At 42.8% G+C, this 10995-nt stretch overlaps 2 protein-coding genes across 2 annotated transcripts; one reads left to right on the top strand and one right to left on the bottom strand.

The window, feature by feature from the left end:
- Positions 1-180: 180 nt before the first annotated feature.
- On the top strand, positions 181-2688 carry LOC134303105 (complement C1q-like protein 3). Its single transcript, XM_062988394.1, has 5 exons — positions 181-257; positions 945-1066; positions 1325-1375; positions 1923-2045; positions 2487-2688. Exons 2-5 carry the CDS (start codon positions 1015-1017, stop codon positions 2594-2596), a joined length of 336 nt encoding a protein of 111 aa, XP_062844464.1. The 5' UTR covers positions 181-257; positions 945-1014; the 3' UTR covers positions 2597-2688.
- A 1874-nt stretch (positions 2689-4562) lies between these two features.
- tagln2 (transgelin 2) lies at positions 4563-9727 on the bottom strand. The gene is made up of 5 exons (XM_062988388.1): positions 9549-9727; positions 7152-7336; positions 6402-6573; positions 5812-5914; positions 4563-5013 (listed from the first exon to the last, which is right to left on the bottom strand). Exons 2-5 carry the CDS (start codon positions 7329-7331, stop codon positions 4869-4871), a joined length of 600 nt encoding a protein of 199 aa, XP_062844458.1. The 5' UTR covers positions 7332-7336; positions 9549-9727; the 3' UTR covers positions 4563-4868.
- Positions 9728-10995: the final 1268 nt, after the last annotated feature.

The following is a 10995-nucleotide window of genomic DNA, read 5'->3' as shown; positions in this document are numbered from 1 at the left end:
CAAACCAAAGTGAAAGTAAAAATACAATAACACATTAATTACACACAAAGTGCCCATTAATACAGACTGATCACACGTACCTGCCTTTAAATAAATAAATAAATCTTAAATATATAGTATAATAATAAAATAAGAAAAACGGAGTGTTTGAAACTTATTGTCAATTAGTGATTATTCGCGTCTCTTCCTGTCTGCTGAAATGGGGCTGTTTTTAGGACTGACGTTCACCAATTAACATCACTTCATTTACATTAAAGGTGAGCTGTCATATATGTAACTGTTCTCACTGTTAAATCTGTACAACACAAAGAAACAGAACTGCTAAAAGTAACACTGTCATATAAGTGTCACCCAAAAAACACAAAGTCTGACTGACTATTTTATATTTACGTTTTGTCTCTACCATACTAACAGACCCCACAAAGGGTTGTTGATATTTGTAGTTGTTGTTACAGTTACAACCAACAAACTAACTGGCTATTTATTTTATTTCATATTATATATATGTATGTATGTGTTATGTTTTGTCTCTACCATACTAACAGACCCCACAAAGGGTTGTTGATATTTGTAGTTGTTTTTACACTTACAACCAATTTTCAATACGTTTTTAAAGGCTTTTCTTTGAATTGTCATTAAATACAGTGCTTATATCAAAAACAGTGAAATGTGCATTCCCCCCCCCCCCCACTTTTTTTATATAAAAGTGGGTCATGGACTCAATCCTACAAGCAGATGTGCATTCCAACGCTCACCAGATTAAACAACAGATTAGACACTTTCCGGCCAAACGGAGACTGTTGTGTAATTCTTTGGGGGTATTTAAAGTAAGAACCTGAGGCACCAAACTAAGTAACCAGGGCTCAGTGCTGAGACACATAGAGGGTATTGGAAATGAAGGCTGTTGGTTTTTTTTTTGTTCTGTTGGTTCTTCTGTGCCACAGAAGTGTTCAGGACGATGGGACCCCTGATGTGAAACTGGACGTCAACCAGGAGCTTCTCCAGCTGCGGGAAATGGTCTTTGAGCTGAAGATGGACATGAGGATCATGGGGAAAGACTATGCAGGTAACCCACTGATGAGTTCATGTGAAGATGTGAAGATGTTCGGGATCTATAAACATTTAAAACCAAAACCCATTTTCTCAAATCATGAGCACCAATCATGCCAGCATTTTATCCACTATGTCTCTTCACTCATGTATTCAGATGTTTTATATAATTTGTCCTCAATGTATTTGGTGTCAAATAATACGATTCTTTCTCACTAAAATTGATCTATAAATTATGGATCCTTCACTTTGTTCTATTTCTCATTCACGGCAGCTCTAGAGGCCAGACTGGCAGCCACTGAACTGGAACTAAAAAATCAGAAAGGTAAAACGGTTCATTTCACTTCACACCCTGAACAACAGGAAACCCGCAGTATAAACCTGTGAGGGATGTTTGTCATGGGAGTCCTGGAATTGACTGAAACAATTTATACAATATTGTCATTATTATTTATATTATTAATTTTAAATTATTGAGTGGTTGGAACACCACCAAAATAATCTGAACCCAAGTGCAGTAAACTGAACCAAATAGAACAAACATAAACAAACCAAACCAGGACTTGACTTGACAGCAGACCTAATTTTGGTGTTTTTTTGGATTACACCTGACTGTCCTGACAATAGTTTGAGTGCCACAAAGTTTAAAGATGTTGAGGAACCTTCTGCACCTCCAAATTAACAATCAGAATTACTGTACGTACATTTTGACCCAGGAGATTTTTAGACAAACTCGTTGAAGAACTCAAATTCATCACAGATGAAGAACAGCCACAGAAATTACTAAAAGTGATCAATATAATGGAATTATATCAGAATATGAGAATTATACTGATTCGAATCATTTGTGTTCTGTTTTTTTGGGTCCTCAGAAACTCCAGCTGTCGCGTTCTCAGCAGCTCTGGTTCAGTCTGTGGGACCGTATAATGTAGCTACGACTCTAGTCTACTCCAACGTCATCACCAACATCGGAAAAGCCTACAACCCAGTCACAGGTATGATCAACAAATGCATTAAACATCATGTCATCAGTATTCGACTGCAGTGGGTAGCGCTGTCGCCTTGCAGCAAGAAGGGCCTGGGTTTAATTTCCAGACTGGGTGTTCTTTCTGTATGAAATTGGCATGTTCTCCCTGTGTTCATGTGGGTTCCCTTCCACAAGACAAAGAGCTACTAAAAATTGCCCTAAGTGTAAGTGTGTGTGCTCTGTGATGGACTGGTGAACTGTCCGAATGTTTGCTGCCTTTTGCCCAGTGAATCAGACTCACCGTGACCCAGACCAAGAAAAAGTAGCGGTCAAACAGACAATAAATAGGATTAATATATAAATAAATAGAATAGGAATAGGAGGGATCCGCCGTGGTGACCCCACACCCTCTTCTTGAGAAGGTTTTTTAAAAACTGACTGTGGATCAACTTCCTGTGTGTTATTTCAGGAATCTTTAGCGCTCCAGTCAGCGGCGCGTACTACATCAGGTTCACCAGCTGTGGGAGCAGTGGGAGTAAGCCATGGCTATCGACCTGTACAAGAACAACAACCTGCTAAAGAGTTTAGCCAAGTTCAGTAACGGCTACATGACGTATTTCTCTGGCGGCGTCACCCTGCAGCTGAACGCGGGCGACGTGGTTTACACAAAACTACCATCCAACAGCACGTTGTACGACGATGTCAACAACCGCACCACGTTCAGTGGCTTCCTCATCCGTCCCATGTAAAAAATACTGTGGTTACAGCAAATGTGCTCCCGGTCAGCAAAATAAAACATCCGTTTTGCTTCCAGTCTGTGCATGAATTAATAAAAATAAAGGACCACCACAGAGCAGGTATTATTTAGGTGGTGGATCATTCTCAGCACTGCAGTGACACTGACATGGTGGTGGTGTGTTAGTGTGTGTTGTGCTGGTGTGAGTGGATCAGACACAGCAGTGCTGCTGGAGTTTTTATACACCTCACTGTCACTGCTGGACTGAGAATCATCGACCAACCAACAATATCCAGCCAACAGCGCCTCGTGGGCAGCGTCCTGTGACCACTGATGAAGGTCTAGAAGATGACCGACTCAAACAGCAGCAATAGATGAGCGATCATCTCTGACTTTACATCTACAAGGTGGACCAACTAGGTAGGAGTGTCTAATAGAGTGGACAGTGAGTGGACACACTGTGTCTGATCCATTCATACTAGCACAACACACACTAACACACCACCACCATGTCAGTGTCACTGCAGTGCTGAGAATGATCCACCACCTAAATAATACCTGCTCTGTGGGGGTCCTGACCCTTGAAGAACAGGGTGAAAGGGGGGTAACAAAGCATGCAGAAAAATAGATGGACTACAGTCAGTAATTGTTTAACTACAAAGTGCTTCTATATGGTAAGTGGAGCTGATAAAATGGACAGTGAGTGTAGAAACAAGGAGGTGGGTTTTAATGTTATGGCTGATCAGTATAAATGAAATGCTTTTAACTCTGTGGAAGGAGTTTGGGGAATTAAACTGGTAAGTGTGAAGAGTTTATCGGGTTCAGCCAGCTAGAGGGGAGCTTTACGTGTGTGTGGTGTATGAACAGCTTTATTGTTTTCAGCCGTTGAAGGAAGCAGGTGTAAAACAGGAAGGAACGTTTCGTCATGCCAGAGAAACACCTGAAATATTCCTCTGTGGTTGGAGAAAGATAAGTGGATCAGGAAGGAAATCAGGAAGGATGAAGAAGATTAACGGTGGAGAGATGACGTCAGTAGATTCTCTCAGCTGGTCGACTCCATTACCTTAGTTTAAGCATTTCAATGGGAACTGCAGGAATCTCTGTACAGACCTCAAAGCGTAGGAATTCATCTGATTATCAGTAATATTACTTGAAGCTTTTTCCAAGCAACGTAAAGTATGTAAAATCCTTTAAAAGACCACCATTAGTGTACGTTTTTCATCCGGACTGTAAATAACCTTGTATTCCTTAGTTCTCTAAAAAGCTTTAGAGTCAAAGTGCTTCCCACGTCCGGCCTTATCTCCCACATTAATCAGCGCTGGTATGTGCAGCAGCTCGGCTCCACCGAAAAGCAAATCCAGATAAACAGATAACTGAGGCTGAACCGGGAGGGAGGAAGGACGAGGGAGTTTCTGGTTTCACATCTTCGCTGCTTTGAAATTGAAATTCCTTTTTCTTACGTAACATTGGACGCCTGTTTAAACACAGATAGGCACCCAGGCGGCGCAGCGGGATATTCCACTAGAACACCAGCGCTGAGATTCCGAACACCCCGGTCGAATCTCAGCTCTGCTCATGGGCGCCATCTAGCGAGGACAACTGGCAGTGCTACCGAGTCTGCTGGATGGGAAAAGACCGGACTATGTGGGTGAGACAGTGCGCAGAATGTGGATGAGCCTCGTGGGCGTGGAGCAGGTAAATATACCCTCCTCGAACTCAGTTGGGAAGAATAATTGGCTACGCTACATCTGAATTAGAAGGAAAGCAAAGCAAAATGCATAAATATGTGAATAAAACACAAATAATCAGTTCAGTTTAAAAACATTTATTATTATTTGCAAAATCAAAGACTGAGAATCAATAAACAACATACATTTACACATGTAAAGAGAATACGATGTTATGTTAGCATTAGGCTAATCTGAGATGAGTTCATTACTTGGTGAACGTGCTGTAATAAGCAGTACATTTTAATACAGGTTCTGAGAGTTTATGAACATGCCGCTTTATGGAATGTCGAAATCTTGGTCCCTGTGATTGGCCAGTTTGGACAGCGATGTCTGCTCCGTCCTCTCTGATTGGCTGGGACGAGGACTCGATCACAATCTCTGACCGTTAGTTGATGATCTGCCTGGGCAGTCCGTAGCCGGTCATGCCCGCCTGAGACGCTCCTCTGTTGGAGCCCATCTGCAGGCCGATGACGGCCTGACCCTCCTTCAGCTGATCATCGGTGAACTCCCGCTTGTTCTCCTGAGCTTTTCTGAGAAACACAAACACACACACACAAACACACACACACACACACAAACACACACTATTCAATACACTGCTGTAAATGCTTCCAGTGCACGTCACAAAATGTGCACAAATTTTTGTGCTTTATGTGGATCAAATGATGAGGAGTCAAAAAAAGTCTCTGATTCCTCACACTGAGAAGTAAGAGTCAATCCCAAAGCTATGAAATTATTCCCTTAAAAAAGAAGCCTAATTAACCAGGGTTCATGTTCATGTTTAGGGACAGTTGTAGCCTAGTGGGTAGAGCTTTGGGCTATCAACCGGAAGATTGGCGGTTCAAATCCAGGCTCTGCTATGCAGCCAGAGTTGGGCCCTTAAGCAAGGCCCTTCACCCTCTGTGCTCCAGGGCCGCTGTACAATACCTGACCCTGTGCTCTGACCCCAGCTTCCAGACAAGCTGCGACACGTGTAGACGTATATAAGACAAATAAAGGTGTTCTTCCTCTTCTTCTTCTTCTAATCAAGCTGAAAGAGGAACTGGAAATCCCCAAACTGTTGTCACAATGTCAAAAATCATTTACACCATATTTTGTTTTTCTAAAGGGCGTGGCAGGAACTTAACGGTTCGACAGCGAACTTCTCAGAAAGACATATTTGCCGGACAAAATTAGAACCTGGAGCTCTTGTGTACAAGTTTATATGGAAACCAAATGTATGTGTGTGTGTGTGTGTGTGTGTGTGTGTGTGTGTGTGTGTGTGTGTGTGTGTGTGAGATTAAACCTAAACAGAAATGAAACCAGGAAATGAAAGTGGCTTTATTTACCGGTGAAACCAGTTGGGGTCTCCTTTGTAACAGCCGTCATCCCTGGTCACCGCCAAACTTCCCAACGACATCAGAGTCCTCTGCACCGCCGCCAGATCTTTACCTGCACACACGCACACACACACACACACACACATTCATGTAAGTCTTATCTAATAAACCAATAATCATGATGTCATTTTATCAACATCAAAACTAATATTTCTATTTTAAGTTAAGCAAAAATATCTAATATTCTGGTTTGTTTGGGCCCTGTGATGGACTGGCGATCTGTCTGAGGTGTTTCCAGCTTTTCACCCAATGAATCAGACCCACCACGACCCTGACCAGGATGAAGTGGTGGTAAAGCTGTATTTTGTTGATAGTAAATTAGCCAGTGTTAAACCCTCTTCTGTGCCCCTGTGAACAATCCTACCACCTTGCTCGCTAACTGCCACCAAATAAAAGTAAACAGCTGATTCCTTCCGCCCAACGTTTGCCCACTGGGTTCTCCAGACGTCATCACCCCACTGTATCTACAGTTCATAGCTTGATGTTTACATGACGTATGTAAAGTTCTGAAGGGTTTTCAGACATGGGTCAGGACTCACCCTCCCAGAGGTCGACGGTCTGGAACATGTCGGTCTTCACCACGCCGTACTTCTCGGCGGCGGCGAGGAACTGTGAGATCAGCTCCATCTGTTTGAAGGCCATCGGAGAGCTCTGGATCTTCTTTATTGGTTGCGGGCCCTTGTGAAGACTGTTGATGAGATTACACAGGACCTGCAGAGGAAGAAGTGGAGAAGGAGAAAGAGGATGAGGATGAACAGGAGAGGAGGAGGATTACATTTTATATAATGCAGATATTTAACTCTGATTAAAATGAGAATAAATGATACTTACAAAAGTATCATACATTTTTAAATATGTTGCTGTAAACCTGTGTATGATTTATTAACCCTGTCACAGCAGGAAGGGCCTGGGTTCGATTAACCAGGGTCCATTCTGTGTGGAGTTTGAATGTTCTCCCCGTGTCTGTGTGGGTTTCTTATGGGAGATCCGGTTTCCTCCTAGTCCAAAGACGTGCAGTCAGGACACTTGGAGCTACTAGAAAGTGTGTGTGTGTGTGTGTGTGTCAAGTGAAGGACTGGCCACCTGCATAATAAATCTGGCCCACCGTGACCCTGACCAGGATAAATCAGTAGTGAAGAAAAGTGAATTAATGATTTATTACATTTTCTACAATTATATTTTGATTGGTTAAAATGCTTCATAAAATGTATAAATAATAAATAATTATAACAATAAAGTATTTTTTGATTCGTCCTTATCATTTGTTTTTCTCTCTCACACACACTTACACATCCGTCTCTGAGCCAGGTCTGAAAGCCATCTTTGCCCGGCGGCGGGTTACCGACCGAATCACCACACTGAGCCATGATCCAGTTCACCAGTCGCTCCTCCAGTTCAGGATCGTACTTCTTAGCGATTTTGCTCTGCACCTCCCGGCTCAGACCGTACGATGGACCCTTGTTCGCCATTATGCCTGCGACACACACACACACACATATATAAATATATATATATTACTATAACTTATGTTACGTTAATTGTCAAGGACCCAATCTTTAGCTACTATAGAGTCCAGATGAGTTTCAATGTCCAGTTCTGATGCTTTGATGCCCAATGTAGGTGCAAATGAGCAAAGCTGGACTGACTGCACCATTACAAAGTACATATAACAATATATCCATGCTAGAGATGTTCAGAAAACCTAAACATCATCCAAGAACCACCAGATCTGCCCTCGGCATGAGGAAGCCCTCTGTCGTGTTAAAAAATATCCGAACTTGAACGTTTTCCTCTAAACCAATCTGTCAGAAAAAAGGTCAAAAGTTTATAATCATGCACGTAGGTCTTACTTCTGGCTTCCTGCCTCTGCACTGTTTCCTTTTCGACACTTCCTGTTAGCGCCCTGCTATTTTCGTAACTTGTGTTAGAGAGGGAACGGTCCCCCCACTATGATGGTTATTTGTAATGCAAATGTAAGGTCCAACGTTTACATACAGAATTATGATGGACACGCATGTAATCACAGATTTGAGATTTTAATGCTTTATGGGAAGGATGTTTTTCTCTGCCACAAACTTTATCCAGCAGAAATGTGCACTGTGGCTTTTCTGATAGTATGAACCACATTTGTGGGCATGTTTAATATAGCAGATATTTTACTACGATTAAAATGTTAATGTGAATAATGTGAATCAAATGATTACTACAATAAATCTCATTAACCTGGTGGTTCAATTATCAGTTCTGTGAGGAGTTTTGCATGTTTGACCCAAATTTGTGGGCTTAAATCTGCACTTTTTAATGATTTAATGATTATTTTAAATAGACGTCTTGTTTTTCCGTGCTGAGATACAAGAACGTGTCGAAGCGCATAAAAATTCTTCACATGTGACTCGGTGTCACTGAACTGAAATGACTTTGTCTGTCTGCTGGCTGTTGATAATACAATAACATGTCCGTGCTGGCTCGCTCGGGCGTGTGTGTGTGTGTGTGTGTGTGTGTGTGTGTGTGTTGCATCATTGAGGAATGTGCCTTGTTTGCCTTGAGCAATGTGTGTGTAGTTCACAATGTCTGAGTCAGTCTACACATGTATGTGAGTGTTTGTGTACAGAACCACACACATGTAGTTCAGCGTAAACGGGTTTGTACCGTGATGTAAAGACCCGGACTCACCAGGTTTCTTGATGTTGTTATATGAATTATTTAAAATAAAATACTAAATACAATAAGGGACTCACTCAGGGGGCCAGCAGTGACAATTTCACATGGTGGGTCTTGAACCAGCAACCGCCCAATCTGCCCAACCTGACTACACAGTCAACAAACCCCCAACACACCACCCATCCTCTACATGTAGGTGCTGACTTGGTCCTCCGGGTATTTCTGTCTCTGACCTGCTCCAGAGTCCAAACACAATGTACTTTACACCACTTCAACAAACACTTCGATAATTGAATAAAATGACTTGATTTTTGTACACTGAACCGCTGCGCCCCAGTCTAAAGTGTCTTACTGCCACTGACTGTCTGTCTGTAGACAAGGCAGAAAGACAAACAGGTAATACACAGAGACTGGCAGACAGAAAGGACAGAAAGACAGACAGAGCAACAAAGAGTGAGACTGACACGAGAAAGCAGAGACAGGAACACAGACAGACAGGTGTACAGATAGACAGACCTATAAATAGATGGATGGACAGACAGCAAAGAGACAAAAAAGAGAAACTGTTAGAAATGCAGACAGACAGAAAGACAGAAATAAAGACAGACAGAAATGAAGACAGACAGACAGAAATGAAGACAGACAGAAATGAAGACAGACAGACAGACAGAAATGAAGACAGACCCACAGACAGAAAAAAATGACAGAAAGAAATGACAATCAAATTGTTGAGACAGACAGAAACATGTACACAGAGCTCTAAGTGTGTGTGTGTGTGTGTGTGTGTGTGTGTGTGTGTGTGTGTGTGTGTCGTTGTTGTGACATGCTAAGTCCAAGTAAAAGTTTCAACACACACACACACACACACACACACTAACAAACGAGTGGTGACATGTGAAGGAACGCAGAGAGTTTGTGCTGGATTTACTGGTTTAGGTTTAGTTTTGATATCGAGTTTAATTCCGGATTTATTCTACACACATCACACACACACACACACACAGGTGCAGGGAGAACATACTCACTGTGTATGTGGAGTAAACGCGTTCCAGATGTGCAGGGTGTTCCTGATGTGCGGGCGTGTTCCTCAGCCTCCGGAGAGCGTGTGCGCGTCTGTACCCTTCTACTTATCGAGGTCCAGGTCCACTCACCGAGGGAGTGTCAGGAGGAACGAGTTCACAACCACTGACTGAGGGAGGAGAGAACAGCTACATGACCTTTTATGGACGCTCTCTCTCCCGTACTCTTTTCCGCTCTCTGCGCCCCTCCTTTTTCCTGCATTCTACAAGTTCTGCGCTCACCTCCTTTTTTGGGAGATCAGCCAAACACCTCGTATTGTCCTAAAGAAAGAGGAATGCGGGAGGCTGGAGGGGATGGAGATCAATACGAGGGAGGAGGGGAGGGGGGCGTATTGTATTTTGGGTGGGGTCGACGGTCCACCTTGATAAACTCATATCAACCCTAACAGACTCTGATCTATTATTTAAACATTTATAATCCATCCTGACTGTGTTATTATTTATCAGCACATACACCCATCAGCCTTAACATTAAAACCACCTCCCTGTTTCTACACTCACTGTCCATTTTATCAGCTCCACTTACCATATAGAAGCGCATTGTAGTACCACAATTACTGACTGTAGTCCCTCTGTTTCTCTGCATGCTTTGTTACCCGCTTTCATGCTGTTCTTCAATGGTCAGGACCCCCACAGGACCACCACAGAGCAGGTATTATATTATTTAGGTGATGGATCATTCTCAGCATTGCATTAACACTGACATGGTGCTGGTGTGTTAGTGTGTGTTGTTTTTAAACACCTCACTGTCACTGCTGGACTGAGAATAGTCCACCAACCAAAAACATCCAACCAACAGTGCCCCGTGGGCAGCGTCCTGTGACCACTGATGAAGGTCTAGAAGATGACAACTAGGTAGGAGTGTCTAATAGAGTGGACAGTGAGTGGACACGGTATTTAAAAACTCCAGCAGCGCTGCTGTGTCTGATCCACTCATACCAGCAAAACACACACTAACACACCACCACCATGTCAGTGTCACTGCAGTGCTGAGAATCATCCACCACCTAAATAATACCTGCCCTGTGGTGGTCCTGACCAGCATGAAAGGAGGCTAACAAGTATGCAAAGAAACAGATGCACTACAGTCAGTAATTGTAGAACTACAAAGTGCTTCTATATGGTAAGTGGAGCTGATAAAATGGACAGTGAGTGTGGTGGTTTTAATGTTATGGCTAATCGGTGTATTTTTGTATTACTTGTGACTCATTCAGGCGGAGGAGCAACATGGTGGATAGTAAACATTCACTCCGTCATTATTTGCTCTTGCAGGTTGTACTGTAGGCTCAGTAATGATTAATCCTTAAGACAACTTTATAATCAGGCGGTACACACGGGTGTGGCCGGCCTGCTCGGCTCCTTCCTCCATCAACACATGACATTTATGACATTA

This window comes from Trichomycterus rosablanca, chromosome 26 (assembly GCF_030014385.1).
Source record: "Trichomycterus rosablanca isolate fTriRos1 chromosome 26, fTriRos1.hap1, whole genome shotgun sequence".
Classification (NCBI taxonomy): domain Eukaryota; kingdom Metazoa; phylum Chordata; class Actinopteri; order Siluriformes; family Trichomycteridae; genus Trichomycterus; species Trichomycterus rosablanca.
Note: the sequence above shows the minus strand (reverse complement) of the source record. Positions and strands in the feature narration are given on the sequence as shown.